General features: G+C 40.5%; 1 protein-coding gene across 1 annotated transcript in view; it reads right to left on the bottom strand.

Moving 5' to 3' along the window:
- Positions 1–6097: 6097 nt before the first annotated feature.
- Positions 6098–16894, bottom strand: part of GALNT12 (polypeptide N-acetylgalactosaminyltransferase 12) — a gene marked incomplete at its 5' end in the record, with an annotated part of 30412 nt that continues 19615 nt past the window's right edge. The window contains 3 exons of the mRNA XM_009871726.1: positions 6098–6235; positions 8827–8982; positions 14849–14962. Coding sequence (XP_009870028.1) covers positions 6098–6235; positions 8827–8982; positions 14849–14962 — 408 coding nt within the window. The remainder of the gene's footprint in view (positions 6236–8826; positions 8983–14848; positions 14963–16894) is intronic.

Here is a 16894-nt window from a genome sequence, read left to right as displayed (position 1 = left end):
TGGAGTACAAAAACAGCTCCAAAAGCAGGCCCAGGTCACCGAGTTTTACCTCTAATTGCCCAGAAGGCTAAGGCAGACTTTTCAGAGGTGAGTCTTCTCATTTGTGGGGTGCTCGACAGGAGATCCTTTCCATACATCATTCTGCACGTACTGGCAACCCCCAGGTGACAGTTCATCTGTCTGTGCATTTGTGGTTTGAAGATGACTGCCTTTGGTCAAATGAATCCCAGCTCCTGTGTCTGAACTGCAGAAGACTGGAATATTGCTGGAAATCATTTAAAGAAGGCAGAGCTACATTTCAAATTACCATATTTAGTAACATGGTACTTGTGACCTGAATCATTTTGTCACTGCATTCCCTGTCAGTAAAACAGGGGGGCTCTCCCTTCATGGTCATACTGTGCAGATAGAGTAATTAACATTTGGGAAGCACTAAGACACCGTAACATTCAGGTTCCATTAAAAAAAAAAAAAGCTAAGAAAATAACCTTTATTCTTCAGGCTAGGGATTTATTCTGGGGAAGTAAATAAAGCCATATATTGAACCATCAGGATTAGGCAAAGTAAGCCTGCCAAAATCCTTCCTGTATATTCAGTGAGGCATGAAAAAGACAGTTTCCACATCTTTTATTTTAAAAAAAGAGGAAACAATGCAAGAAAATCATGTAATTAAAGACAGTAGCCTAATAGATGCACTGAGGGTAAATTTAGATATAACAAATAACTTTATTTCTGACACTTTTAAAATATTTCCATCGCAATCCAATCAAAAACTTTCATGTTATACACACATAGGTTTTCAACACAATTTATACATACATTTTCTAAGTCCTGCCTCTTTCCACTTCTCAGCACTGAGAAATTTCGTCTTTCATAGGTACTATCCTTTATTTATGCGTAACAGATACACAGGTAACAGCTCATTTTAAATAAAAGGAGGCCTAAAGAAGAATTGCACAAATCTGCCTATTAAAGATTGTGTCAGACACAGCCACCTGCCCAGTTGCCTGTTCTATTTTCTTAGAAATCCCCAGAACATTTTGCTACCATGAAATCAGTAAAGTGCATCTCCTAGGATGAAATCCTCTAGAGTCACAGACATCATTTATCTGTTATGCAGTAAGGTTTTATATTCTTATTTGGTGGTCTACACCAGGCACCCTCTGTATCTAATTATTACTTGTTGGCTAAAATATCAGCTCACAAGAATTGTAAATCCTGTTGTCTTTCCTTGAAAATCGAATGTCACTTTCTTCCTGGCATGTTACCCAATCACTTCAGTATTTCAATCATGTGAATCCTTCAACTATATTTCAGTAAAAACAATTACACAGAATATCTTCCTGCTAATAATAATTTCCAGTTTCTCTTGGTTATTATTACCTCTTCTCACAGTGTATGCATAGTGAACATTTTTGTTCTCTATATATTCTTTATATTTGCTTATCATAGAGTACCTAATTCATGACTTTCAGGTCTAAGTATCTTTACCGGTATGACTCCCTTAATCACTTTTTCTTCAGCTGCAAGTTAAATATCTTCAGAGCGTGGATAAATTCAAGAAATACAGAAAACTGATTTTTCCCTTAGACCCCAGAGAGAAATCACATCTGCTGCAAGTCCTCTCCCAATCTGGGAGATGGACTGAAGCTACATGAAAACATCATCGGGTCAGTGACTCACTTCCTACATCTTCCATGTTCTTGCTTTCAGAGTTAGAAGTCACTGAGAAGGTCCTGCCCTGTTTCCATCTCCAATCACCTTTGGAAATCCTGGAAGCCTCTAGAAGGATGTCATCTACCGCCACATCATTCCTGTCAGAGCCGACTAGGACTGGTCTAAACAGGCTTTGTCTATTCATATAAATGGCAGTGAGTAATGGACTGGAAAAAAAGATTGAAAACTGTTGATCTAGGCATAGTAATTTTAGTACAGCATATACATACATGTTTTCCTCTGTAAATGGGAAGTGGAAGAATACTGTAATCCTCCAAGTCAAACCCACTTTTTGCTGTTGCAGTCAACTACTTGCACCCCAACAGAACGGGAGGAGCTCTGCTAATCTCCTCCTCCCTCCCTCCCAAGGACTTACCCACCTACCTCAGCTAACTTGCTGGCACAATCAAAATTTTGTCTTTGTTACGAGTCTATACAGTGTTCTCAAACTCTGCCAACCCTCCCCTCCCCATGTTGCAAGTGTGGGGTGCATGATCTTGTCTCTTTAGACATCTTCTTGATTGCTCATCTTCTATCAGGGCATCAGAATAGAGCTCAACTTCAAATTAATCTCCCAATCTAAAAGACTTAAGAGACCCAAATGAAATTAAAATAACATCAGATTTTTAATTCCCAGCAGTATCACTGTGTAACTGCACGTTTTCATACATAGGGAACAGGAGCACAATCGCATTGGTCTCAGCGTTACCAACCAATATGAATTTCCCTTTCCAGTAAATATTATTGCTTTCTATAGATCTAACAAAAACTGAACACAGTTCTGAGTCTGTGTTTCAGCAGAGGTACCAAGAAATACCGCTTCTAAGTTGTGTAGACCGATGCGTATACAATGACAATTGTTGTTCCTGAGTGTTTGTGCAGGCTCAAACAACCCTCCACCATAAAGGTTCAGTCAAGACTGCACATACAGAGGTTTTAGTGGTTTCTTTCTCAGAAGGAAGAAGGTTCATATACTGGCTTCTGTTGAAGTGAAAATACAGTGAGTTCTAGTTCATGTCAAGGACCCACAGTGTTTATATGAGAGGACAACGATGGAAAAAGAAAGGGAAAAAAGTAGCTAAATAGTCACCCGATGAGTTCAATGAAGTATGGTAAAGAATTAGACACCAGACTACACTCTAGATTGCAATTATTATTTTTTATAAAGGAATACAAAAACTAAGAAATAAACCTTTTTTAATTCAGAAAAAAATCAGCAAGTTCAATCAATACTTAAACCCCCAAATTCTCATTTTGGAGATAATACCATCAGGTAGCTTATTAAAGACTCCTCGCATGTTACTATTCCTCTCTCAAGGTGTATTAAGCACTGGATATGGAAAATTAGGAAAACATTTTGCAGTTTAATTTTGTGAAAAACTCCTGGCTTAACCTTTTGTGCCAAAACCATGCCAAACATGCCCCACACCTAGGGACATCAAAGGAACACCAGACAAGGGAAAGGGGAGGAACCTGGGAGAAGAGCAGAATCATGCCAAGTCTCTATAATGCCTATAAAAAAGGGCAATAAACATGAGACAGGTTGTATTCATCACAGCTAGGCAATGAGGAAGGACTGGAATTTGGAACACAGATGTCTTCATCTCTATACTAGAATTTTGTACGGCTTACTGTGCGCTGGGACAATACCTTCTTAGGACAATTTGTTCAGCTGATCTGTCTATATTCAAAAAATATCCTTTCTTCTTTTGAACAGTGTTGGTACAAAATGGAAGAAGGACCCTTGAGACTTCCCACAGCTCAAAGTATAAAAGGAAGATGAATACTAAGAAAGGGAGGACCTACTGGTTCTTGAACTGAAGCATGTAGAAAGTGTTCCTCTCTCTCTCTCTTTTTCAAAGAGGCCAGAACCAGATGAAGTATCCATTTGTGACCGAAGTCCTTCAGCTTTTCCATTTCTGTGAGGCATAAAGCCTCAGCCTCCTCTGCTGAGAAGCCCTAAGTCCACAGTCCATTCCTCAGCAGGTAGTCCTGACCTCACAGAGAAGTCTGAAGATGCACTTTGCAACTCAGAGACTTCACCCTCCAAACTTGAAGGCAGACATTAATACAATCCCAGTAAGCTGAGCAGAAAAAGATTTCAAGAAGAAAAAATGGTAGAGATAGACTAAAAGGCCAACATCAGGGGAGCAAGCTGGTGACGTTGCTATGTTCCATGTCTGGTACTGAACACAACCTAAATGTGCTTCCCTAGCAAATATGCAACCCAGGCTAGCAGGTCCCTCTAAATAAGTGCAGAGTGGGAAGATATATGGAAAATAATTTTGTTACGGAGTTTCACTTGCATACCACCACCTGATGATGAAATCTTCAAGTCCCAAAACTAAGAAAAACCTCATTGACCATGGAGGTCAATGACAGTTTTGTCTATTGGGCTCTTATTAACATGCTAATGTAACTCAATCAACAGTCAAGAAGGCAAAGCAGAAATGAATAGAAATCCTTGCTGTGTTGCTGGAGCTCTCACAGTTCTCTCATGCAGTCATCCAGTTTTGATTTGTGGCTCCACAAAGTGCACACCAGTGCTGCTAACAGGTGAACAGAAACATTACTGAGTTCAGGAAATGGAACTTGAGAGACCATTAAAAAACACTGTCTTCTCCCAAGTGCTGCAGGGATCAGAGCCTAAGAGAACAGAGAAATGATTAAAAGAAAACCACTGGTCATCAGAAAAAAGAAAAAAAAAGTTGTAAAGACAGTTCCCACTACTGAATCACAAAATATTTTATTGATCCTAACATCAATTTCATCAGTCCAGCCCAGAGAGACAAAACTTTAAAGGTGCTCACAAAAACATCCACATGGATTTAGAAAGACCTTGGAAGAACATACATATTCATCTCCTACAGGCAGAAACCCTCCCCCACACCGTAATCATATAAATAGGTATGCCAAAATGGCATGAGCTTACAAGGGTTTAAAGAAAAGGCTGTACGTTTTTTTATAGAAAACAGGAAAAAAGGCAAATAACAAATAACAAAACACATCCACAATGAGTTGAAACAGATGCCAAGACTTCTGAGAGGAAAAAGGCTGAAATTTTCCCTGCTTCTACACTTAAGCGTACCTCCAGCTGATAAAGAAACTTTCATTATGAGCTGAAACCCTTTTAATCAATGTTGTAATGATGATGGTCAATGACCAATGTATTTACATTGCTATACACACTACTTGTCTGATTGGGTAAAGCAGATCCCACACACCATGGCAGAAAACATCTTGTACCGCTGCAGACTACACTCCATGTTTCCAGTAAGAGCGTATGTGTTGACATGGCCAACTTAGCAGAAGAGGAATTCCCAGGCAACATGCAAGGTCTGTCTGAAAGACGAGTCTTTTTATATTAATATATCAACTGCATATCGTATCAATTAGTTGCAAAACCATTTGTGTTGTATAATCCTTTTTATGTGAACTGTTTACAATTTAATGAGATACAATTTTGTAGATTAATTTTATCTTAATTTTGAAATTTGTCTGAAGAATTATTGCTAGGTCTGATCTTGCAAGTTTTGTGCACGTTGAAAATCCACATAATGTTGAAGTTGTGCAGTCTGGGACACAGTCACACAGCCAGATCCATGTGAATCTAAGTAGCTTTTCCCAGAGCATCACCTTTAAGTATTGTTGCCTTATTTCTTTAAGGAAGATGAGAGAACCCCCATTTTACTCCAAAATCAGACTTAAGCATGATTAGAAACTTGTCAAGTTCTATGAGCATCTAAAATTGTCACAACATTTAATGTATATTATTGTCAAGCATGTGCAATCTGTATGCATCTAGATTGTTATTTGTGCAAAAACACGCAGACCTTCTCTGCCTTCATGTGCAAATCCACACTGTCTTCAGTAAGGGTTTTGTGGTAGTCACTTAAGGCAGAATCCGGCCTACATTTAACTTCTCGGAATTAAAAAGGTGAGAGGAATTATTAACTACTATCTGTTAAAAGGCCTAACTGAAAAATGTTCCAGTAGAAAAATAAACATCTTAAGTTATTGGCAGATAACATTAGTGCAATTATTTTGACTGCCTTACTGTCACACAGTAGATGAAAAAAATGTATTGTCACTTGTGAAAAGAACCTAAGACATTTCCGAAGCAGTTACATAGCTGCCAAATAAAGGAAAAAAAAAGAAGAAGCAGGTTCTGTGGCATGATATGACCACTACACTTAGTTTGCGTAGCTCACAATGCTCAATGCCTTTTAACGCTCCAGAAAATGAAATCCAAGGCTTGTAAACTAATTACAGTTCTTTCCATACAAAAATATATCACTTCTGTGATTTTTGAAAGGCTGACTAACTGCTGACCAGAAAGAGCACATTTTCATATTCAGCTGTGGCCTAGATGACATCTGTATCAACTTCTTTCTTTGAAGAACCATTTTTGGTAGTCCGAGTTGGTACAGGGTCGTAGCAATGGTGCAGGGTTACCATTGTAAGCGTTCGACTCGGCTTGTACACACTTCTGGGTTTGTAGATGAAATAAGGTACCATCCTACAAAAGACAGAAATAACTTTTGCTTTTCAGGTCTTAAAAATTACAAGCATAGCCCTGTGTTTTAAAAGTAACAGAAGAGATTCCTAACAAGTAAATATCACACACCTTCTCGTGGGGCCGTGCAGTGAAGCCAAAATGCGTAACTTGAGGATCTCTGAAACTTTAACAGAAGACCCTGCTTTTAAACTTATATTAACATTGCTTTAGAGTGATATCTTGACATCTACACCTGTAAAGGATGTGCTAATTTCACTCACCTTCATTGCCTTTTGTTACTGCACCAGAACATAGGCAGAGAAAATCTAAGCCAAGTACAGGCATTACCCAAATTCACCAACTTACTGCACATCTTGCAAGTAAAATGTAAATGATGTTCCTTAAGTGCAGATGCTGGACATATCTTTAGTAAAAAAAAAATTCCCATTCCTCACAGGGTATATTTTTAGCAGAAAAGGTAAAAATATCTAAGTGTATCCCTTGCCTGCAGATGTGTGTGGAGTTAGCTTGCTTTCCTGGAGGGCAGCACAGCTGCCTCAGAGGTTTAAGGTCTGTTGGATTCCCTAAAGAACATATTTTGTGGCCTCAGGCCCTCCTATTATGGGAGTCTCCAAGAACATTTCATCTCCAGTTCACGTCGCTCCTCCAACCTGGGAGCGCTGTCAACTAGGATAGCAAGCTGCAAAAAGGTGGCATCGCCAGCTGTGGAGAGCTGCCCTGCTCTGAGACCACTCCTTTGGCCAGGTGACATTCCCACATGTAACCATTTCAAAAGCCTCTTGTCGGCTTCAAAACAAAAATGCTAAGACCCTGTTTGTGTAACTCTTTTGAACGCCTGCTCCTTCTGGCATCAGGAGCATCGCATGGATGCCCAGCAGTTTGCACTTGCTCATGGGCTTGCTGACAGACTTAGCTGCTGAATGACATTCCTGTTTCCATCATGATAATTCAAATTTTTGAGCGGACTAATCAGTATCTGCCTCATTCCTGTTTGACTCAGTGCCCTTAAGAACTTAATTCTTGCCAGGCTGCTGGGAAAGCTGTTCAAATCTTTGATTATGCTGCATCCATAAGGACAGCTTTTCCAGTGTCTGACACTTCTGCACACAAAGCAAGAGAAACGTGGTACTGACACCTCACCCATCACTTGCCTTGAAAGGTGGGGACTGGTGATTTTGATTTAATGCAATAGAAGGGAAGGAACCGGAGCAGAGCAATGCATGTAAATCACACACAGGCACCAAGTGATCATGAGAAAGAAAGAAGATTAAAAACAGTTCCTAAAGTTTCAGATGCTGAAAGTTAATGGTTAGGAATGCAGTGGAAACAGGTGTTCCAAAACTCAATTTCTCAATTACTTTCTGAAGTGACTGAGGGTTATTCAATATATGTCAAATTACGGATTGATGCATATGACCTTGAAAATTTTTTTTTAAAGTCAGAATCAGAAACAAAACATCATTTATAAAGTCAGACTTTTAAATATTTTGTTCTACTCAGAAATATCACTGTGAGTTTCAGTCTGGAATAGATTTAGCAAATGGACAGTAGTTTTCATATTTTTCTTCAGAATTTACTCTGCCACCTAATACTGGTGGTAGGATCTAAGCATGAAATTTGTCAGCCATGGAGCCTGTAGAATTTAGATACATTGTGCAGACACATTATGTAAATATACCATTTTGAGGTATTATGTAACCTTTTCTCTTAGCCAAATAATAAAACTTCAGAACTTGACCAAGGCCATCATTTTTCATCCAATTTGTTTTCTCTCAGGCATCCAGAAACTTCTTCAGAGATTAAAAATTACCAAACACGAGGCTTTCTGAGATCACACATTTATTAAACATACGCCGTACTTCTCAGTATTTCTCCCCTCTGGGAGCAGCCATTAAGGTCGAAGAAGAGAGGTACAGATTTGCTGAGTCACCACAACCAGTAAGATGTGTGCTGTGTAGGGGTAGAAGCAGGATGGAAGGTATTTTTTGATGGTGCATCAAATTACACAAATCCACATTAGGTTGCAGAAAAGCTCAGGGAGCACTTCTGGTGCTCACAGGGAGGGTCACAAGAGCTGGCTTGCAGAGGGGAAGCAGCAGTTGCTCAAAAGCAGGGAAGAGTGTTGAGTAATGGTGGTATGGGAAGAATCGGGGATATATGGTGGTATAAACACTGGGAAATAAAAAGAAAGAAGAGCTGAAGAAGGCCATATGTATGTGGAGACACCTCTGTTCCCAGGAGAAGACAACAAGGGTGAGATGTGAGAGAGAACTGAGGATCCCCCAAAAAGCACTAGATGGGAGAAGCAAGACCCCTGCCAACCTTCAACTCCTTTGAGGTTGAAAAGGGCACTTTCCTTCCTCTCATCTTCCTATTGTTTGTGACTGGCATACTCCTCATCTGCATGCTGCTGCCCCACTTTTATTTGCAGATATCAAAAGCCAAGATAGCGTATTTCTCCCAGAGATCTATGCTGATGTTCTGGTCTGTGTGATGTGTAGGCAATAAGACAAAGAGAAACATACTCAACAATTCTCCTTCTACCCACTCCCCAAAAAGAAACATACCCAAAAGAAAGTAGGCACACTTACCTCTCTGAAAACAAACTTCTGGTTTTCGGGAACACTGTGGGCATTTTCTTGACACGTGTACATTGTCAAGTAGTCGGTCCCAGAATCAACTGCTGCACAGGCTTCTGGCTGTCGGGTGTTGTAACGTATTTCATTATGGGACGTGTACTCAAAAAACTACAAAACCCAAGAGAAGAAACAAAAGGACAAGTCATTTCATATGTACACAGGAAAGTATTTTTAGGGAGGATATACTAGGATACTATAATTAAGTTCACATATTAAAGTTGCTATCATGGAGAGAAATTCTGCCAAAAATATTCAAGGAGCCTCAATTGCTGCCGTTTGCTTATTATTTTACAGAAAAATCAATCTCACCACAGCACTGCTTTAGTCTGGTAGCACTTAAAATGTATGAAATGCTGAACAAATGTCCTGGAAAACAGACATTCCAGCACTAAAGAATGTAGAAAATTCAACTGTAATTTTCTACTTTAACATTCTAGACCACACTTAAAAATAGGACAGAAAACAGTTTATAGCCTGACACTATACCTTGTTAATTCAGCTGTCACAAAACAATGTTACTTTTAATTTAGGACTTACTCACTGCATCATTCAAACAAATGCAAATAATACACGTGGAGATGGGCATTTATTATATAACATTTTAAGATATTATTTTAAGTGAATTAGTTACAGCTGCTTTTAAACGTGAACAGAACTTTAAGGTTGATTTACTGGTTTTACTTGTTGCACAATATTCTGTAGAGGTGTTCTGATCATGCTGTAAAACATCTTGGCTTCTGCAGCAATTATGGTTGAAGACTTCCTTAAAAATTTTATATTTATCATGGACATTTGCCAAATTTTGGACTTCATTAAAGAGCTGCAGAGTTTGAGATCTGTTTGTATTTAGCATGCTTGTAAATAATTTAGATGACTATAGTGCAGGGATGTGTGTTTAGATCTGATTTAGATTACACTCAGTAGAGGAGAGTTTTATACACATCAGAAAATTGCTTGTTACCAATATTATAGCTGCATTAGTGAAAACCAGTAAAAGCATGAGGGAAAGATGGAATCGTCTTTTGTTTTGTTTCACCCCTGGAGAAGGAGACTGTACGACCATATGAATGGGGCTGTAACAATTCAGATACGCTGTATATACTTGATCTTACCACAAAACTAAAGCTAATTAACCCCGAAAGAAAAAGAAAATGGAAAGAGAGTTTTAATGTAAACAAGACCATGTGATTACAAAGGTTGCAGTCAGCCATTTCCAGGTGCAAGAGCTCTAATCTAGACTACGCTGACGGTAATTGTTCCACTGAATGCCCTCAGCCACTCCTTTTATTGCAAGCAGGAGTTTCTCTGCTGCAGTGGCTGTTGCAGCTGTACACAGACCAATGTTGTCACCTGCTGCAGCTTGTGGAGCTCCATGGCTTTTCGTTGGACCCAGAACTAACCTGTTTGCCATCATTCATTTGTGGTAAGCCACAAGGGGAAGTGCTTCAAGAAAGGAACTTCAAGTCCACCTGCTGACAGAACACCCAGGAGACTCTGATTTCCCCTTGGATCCCATTGCTAGGACCTGTTCATATGATGCAAGCTCCACTGGCTTTATGACATTTGCTTTATGCCAGAAATGTCTCACCATCAACAAAAGTAAATTCTAATAATATTGTCCTTTTTTATTTTTATTTTTTACCCTAATAGGCAGGGGCTATTCCCCAACCTTCAGGCTTTAGTTCCTAGGTTCAGTACCTGATCGGCACACAGCAAGCCTGCTACTTCGTGCACCGTGGTGAGTTACAAGCCTATGTCTTGTGAATAAAGAAAAAGCTTCGCTCCTGCTCATTTGTGTCTGGATGGACGCTTTTTTACAGCTGCCACTTTTAGGGCCTTGCTCATTACTGGATTTATTAGACTTAATAACTCTTTTTAGCCATTTGTATTCACTATCAGTGAAAGCCTATGAGCTGCTGGTTATACCACATGCATCAGGAGTAGATGGAGCAGCTACTAGGTCAGAGCAGTCCTTGCTACTGGCATCTTTCTTGAATGGCCTCCCAAGGACTTGTAGCAGATTTTGGAGGAGAAAAGCAAGTAAAATGGTTAATTTCTCAATAACATTAAGAATTGCGGTTATAGTATTAGCAACCAAGCACTCCTGCCTCTTTGCCCAAATGAACATTATACAGTTCATTACCCTGTGCTGCTTCAAATGGAATAAATACTTCAGGCTTCAGGCTTTTTCAAGCTCCAGTAATACATGAGATAAATCTCTCCTCAAAAGGGAAGTGGTTTTAGTGCTCTTTCCTAGCCCAGTGGGTTCTGTGGGCAGAAAGGAAGCATTTTCAAAATGATCCATGGCCCAGTAACTAGTAGCCTTACTGCATTTCCTTCCGTCAGAGAACCAGTGGGTTCCTTAAGTGCTACCAGGAAACTTGATGAGGCCTTTTACCCAGTGCCTACAGCTCTGCCCCAGGTGCCTCAGTGCTCTGTGGCACTAGGGGCAGAGGCAGACTTTGGCTGCCTTACCAAACCCTGAAACACACTCTCATCGCTCTCTGTGCCTGGCTCCTTTACATGCAGAAACAAGTTTGCACTTGATGGGTAGAACTAGCAGAGAGGTTACCAGGTCTGATACCCCTTTCACAGGAAACCCAGTTGCTAAACTCTTTGTTTGCCTCTCCCTTTTTGCCCCAAATCAGCTGCAAATGGGAATATTGGGGGGGGGGGGGGGGGGGGTTGTGCTGTCACACAAGCTGCTCAGTGGTTTCCCATCCTCTTACCTCATCAGGTCAGCTTCCTGCTGTCACACATTGGTGCCCTCTCTCCTGCTTCCATGACATAACAAGAGGGGCAATGGGCTTTACTGGTGTCTGGATTTCAAAGCCTTTCATTCTCATCTACCGGGACAGACACTTCCACAAAACATCAGCAACTTCAGGTACAAGCACTAAGCATAGCCAATGTTTTGTGTATTTTCTGCCTCTCCTCCACATACACCCTACTCCTATCACTGTAGTCACATCCCCTCTCGCTGAGGCCACGTATTCGAGGAAAAACAGCAACAAATTACCAGGGACCTTAGTTTTCCAAGAGTGGTTTTACATTTTGAGATACAAAATTGAGGTGCTGGACTTCATAAAAAATTGAGAGCGCAGAGCTCAATACCATGAGACTGTGAATGTGCAGCAGGGAGCACAATTTAAGGAAGAAAGTGATGAATGGTGGAACAAATTCTGCAGCTGGAGGAAGGGATGAAAAGGAGAAGACTAGAGGACTAAAAATGGGAGCTAGACAGGAAAGAAGAAAGGCATGTGAAAAGGAACAAAATGTGACCTCGTGTGGGTAGTAACTGCTGGGAGGAATAAGTGAAGGGAGAGAGAGAGCAAGGGTGTTAGAGAAAAACTGGGAGCCAGCCAGCATGGAAAACAAAGTGTTAAATAGCATGAAGTGGATAAACTGGAGCTGTTTGTGACATGGTGCAGGACAGGAGACTGGAGCATAGCTTTGTAATGAAGGTTTGCTGCTAAAACTGTATATAGGTAAACAGTGAAGTGATGAGAGCAGAGTGAACGAGAGCAGGCAGAAAAGCTTGGGATTAGGATGGCAGATTCCTTTTCAAGGGCAAAACAAAAGTTAAGGGCTGCCTGTTGTCAGCAAACATCTGTGAAACTCTGTGGTAAAGTGCCTTGCTCTCCTTAGCGCCGATCGAACTAAAGGATGACCAACCCTGTCACCATCAGTTCTAGCAGCTGACAGCGGTGAATGTACATGTGGAACTACTTCAGTCCAGTCACCGAGTTCAGGAGTTTGCGCCACCAGAAGCAGCCTGGTACCTTTTAAGGATGCCTGTCAAAAGGGCAGAGGGACAGGAAGGAAACGGAGAGAAATGTCCCGCTGGTTGATTTTCATGGGTATTTGTGAGCCAGAAAAAGGAGGTGCAAGTTCATCAATCCTGACTTCCATTTCCCATCTCACTTGTGCTTCTATGTCTTGCCTTATTTTAGCCTTCCTCTGTTCCCCTACCCATAGCTCTTCCTGCTGTTCACTTCTTCTCTTGAAACTACTACCTGTCACCCCTATTCATGCTTCCATTTGTGAACTGGTATCTCTGCACCCACGTTCAGTCCCCCTACTCATTTCCATTAAAGGGGGACTCCAGTGATTTTATTTGTTTCATGCTCCCTCCCTGTAGCTCCCAACACATCCTTCCTTTGCCACACATGCGCCGTTCTTCACCTGTTGCTCCACCTCTGTCCCAAATTTCTGTCCTCTGTCACCTTGGCCCCCTTTCCCTGGCTTCTGTCAGTCCTTCTGTGCCTTGTGCCCATTCCACCAATATTGTTTTGCCTATTTTCCTGTGTTCAGCTTTCCCTCCTCAGGCTCTGCCATTCTTTTGTGTCATATTTTCTTCCGTGAGTTTATATTGCAGCCAGATAGTTTCTCCATTTCTCCTTCCTTCTGCAGCCTGGAGGACAGCAGAGGGAGCACTAACTGCGCAGCTCCAAGAGCATCCCTGCTCTCAGGCTTTGCACCATCAGCAGAGACCTAGAAGCATTAATAGCCAGTAATGTGATATCCTGGCAGTGAATTCAGTTAATCTTTTGGTGCTACCTAAACCAAGGATAATTGTAAAAATGTTATCTCATGACAATTCATCTCTGACTTGTGCTTCTCTTTTGATTTCACCTTTTATCCTATGTCTTTATTTTTTGTTGATGGAAGAAGTAAAAATTGAACTTTTTTTCTCAGAGAAAAACAAAAAGATTCAATCCCTCTCCCCTCTGTAATCTGTAATACAAGGGGAAAAATAAATCTATAAATACCTTTTGCATGTGAGCATGTAATCCCACATAAGAAATACTTATTAATCTACAAAAGTAATCAACTCTTCCTCATAAGGATGTGGCTTAACCAGGTTATCTGATTATTAACTTATCTTCCATACAGGTGTATAGAAGTATGTTTAACTCGGGCGTGGAGCTGAACTGAGGGAGTAAAATGGGTTGGTGTGGCTTAGCATGCTTGTCATGTATCCGTCAGTACCAAGATCCTTTGGCTTTTAGAACGCAACATTCTCCTCCTCCTGCCCTCCTCTGCATCTTGGTCTCCAGGACAGAAACGTTAGAGAAGTTAAGACATAAACTAGACATAAACTAATAAATAATACTAAATAATAGTTCCAATACTCCAGGCAATGAATCATAGAATCATAGAATCATAGAATGGCCTAGGCTGGAAGTGACTTTAGAGATCATCTAGTCCAACCTCCCTGTTTTGGTCAGGGATGCTACCTCTTGACTAGACCTGGCAACATATGGGGACCGAGCAGGAATTAGAAATTAACTTTGTTATTAACTATTAACTATTAACCATTATTAACTATTTGTAAATTAACTATTAGAAATTAACTTTATTAGAAACAAATCTACCTCTTTTTAAGATCTGAAGCATAGTGCTCAGAGTGTTGTTTTCCTTTTCTCATTTAAAATGCAGTTCATATTAGAAGCTTTCTCCACAATAAAGACTTGGTTTTCACTCTTCGAGCTTTTATATTTTTCTAAGCTGAGTTCAGAAAGATAAAGGATATGTTGCTTAAGCATCTGGGAGAGGCCCGATAACAGAACTAGGTGAGGTTTACAATGTTATTAAGGACTTTGGAGACGTGGACAGACAAAAAGCTCAGAGATGTCCTGGTCTGTCTGACCAGCTGGAGATGAGTGAACACTGTCCTATAAGCAGTACAGCTGCACCCCTGTGCTGTTAACTCCTAATAATAAGCTCTGTGGAAAGGTCTAATTAAGGTATGCGTGAGTTCCCTGGTCTGGCTAGACACATCTTCAGAATGAGGAAAACCTGATCTTGAGATACATCAGGCATAAAAGCAGTCAGGGCAAGAATCAAAATTAGATCTAAGATCACCTCACTGTGGCAACATATTCTCTTAGCCCTACTGCAGTGCCTTTACCATACTTTTAACATTACAACCACAGTGTTAGTCAAAATGAAAATAAAGCATAAATCTTACCTGATTTTGTCCCATGCCATGACATGGGTACAATATGATCCTGTGTCCAGTTACTTGATGTTCATTTGTAGGGTTATAATCAAAACAGAAGTTTGCCATTCCTCTACTCTTCAGCTAATCAAAACAAAATAATATTTTAAAGTATTAATGTAAAGTAAGGAAGATGTGCTGTAGTAGCTTTACAACCATCCTGCTGGGCTGTGAGGTTTATATCCCAAAACTAGTGCGAATTACCTGGAATAGATCAAATGGATCCAATGGAAACATCTCTCTGACTCATGTGAAATAAAGTGTTGGTACTGTCTTGAGTCGGGCACTGAAGCAGCCAGACATGACGGCTTTCCCTAGGAATGACATTGTGTTCCAGTGTACTTGCAAATGAAGTAGGTAGGAACTACGAAAAGCTGTCTTGAAACCCAGCAAGCCAGCAACTCATGCAGAACAAGGAAGAGAGTCTGCCACGTCTTCTTTTCCCCCTCAGAATCTACTTATTCAATTTTCCTATGAAAAGACAACTATATACTTTTCTCTGTAACATCTCGTGGCAGATGTTAGAAGGATTTGTTCTTGAAAGGACTCCAGTACCCTCTTGAGGTTAAACAAGCAGGCAGCTTTTAAGACCAGAAATAATGAAGGTGGATAAGACATATCTTTGGAAAGAGACATGAGCTATGTTATGAAACATTCTTTACTTGTGTTGCTGATCTCTGACACAATAGGTCTATAACTTCTAGATTAAATTTTAAAATATTAAGTTACCCAATTTTAAAAACATCAGGCTAATTAACAAGGACTTGCATTTAATTATTTAGGAGGCAAAAGTAACTGAAAGTAAGTTAAACACTGCCACAACAATTACTGACTCCTAGTCTTAGCCACTTAACCAAATTTAAAATTACACAGAGCAAAACAGGTCTGTAAACATAGGTTTAAACTGAATGCCCCCATTACCTAGTGTAATTGTATCACAGACAAGAAGAACAAGCAGGATAAATCTCAGGAGAGTTACTTCAGCAAGGTGTAATTTCACCACTCTTCCCTAGTTGTAATAATTGTATCCTCAGTTCTTAATGTCGAAAACAAACAGACACAAATTGATTGTAGAAGGCTAAAAACCAAACATGACAAACCCCACCGGAACCAAACCCAACATGGAGCGAACCACACGAGCTGGGGAAAAAAAAAAAAATCAAATACTTGTGTTCTACATATATTTTGCTTTCCCAACTTCTACTTTTATTGCTGCCCAACATCTTTCCGATGCTTTGTGCCCACTCCTGCTGTCAGTGCTCTGGGTGCCTGGGCTGCTGGCCCACGGCAGCAGCAATACATTGGGGTGGCTGGGGAGGACACCGAGCTGCCATGGCCTGTGGGCTCTTGCAGGGCTGCTGGGGCTGTGAGGCTCTCCTGTCGGAGCCAAACGTATAAACGTAGGACTGAAGGTCTACCCTTACGGGCTTTGCCTCTTCATTTACTCTCTGAGCATGTTTCTGCTATGCATTTGGTGTAATTTTTCAGTACAGAAGAAAATTATATCCGAAGTTGGTGTATAACAAAATTCATCCTTAGCCTGAGTGCCCAAATTTATTACAAGCAAAAGAAACCCCCTGGGCACTGTTTTTACAGAACGCGCTGCTTGGTTTGATGGGAACACACTAGACCACTGCACCCCTCCTGAAGCTGTCAAAAGACATTTTGTTTGCCTTCATAACAACAAAAACAGGAAAAGTGTCTTTTACAGATGATTTTTAACTTTGCCATGGTACTACCTGAACCAAACAATAAGCTTTTAATGTTTCTACATTCTACACCAGGAAATGTCAAGTTAAAGTCATAACCACTTGAAAACGGTAATTCTATCTCTAAAACCACAGATCCACTCTGGTTGTTCTTGGCAGCTCGGGATCACAGAGTCTCTCATTAATGTATTGAATAACACGTGACTTCGCCTGACTGTCCTCTGTCTCCAAGGGAAGATAAAGGCAGGAAAGCCCTTATCCATGGTGCCCTTCCAGACAACCCAACACTTTTGCTACCGCTCTGAGC

Source organism: Apaloderma vittatum, unplaced genomic scaffold (assembly GCF_000703405.1).
Source record: "Apaloderma vittatum isolate BGI_N311 unplaced genomic scaffold, ASM70340v1 scaffold9706, whole genome shotgun sequence".
Taxonomy (NCBI): domain Eukaryota; kingdom Metazoa; phylum Chordata; class Aves; order Trogoniformes; family Trogonidae; genus Apaloderma; species Apaloderma vittatum.
The sequence above is the reverse complement of the archived record's forward strand: the minus strand, read 5'-3'. Positions and strand labels throughout refer to the sequence as shown.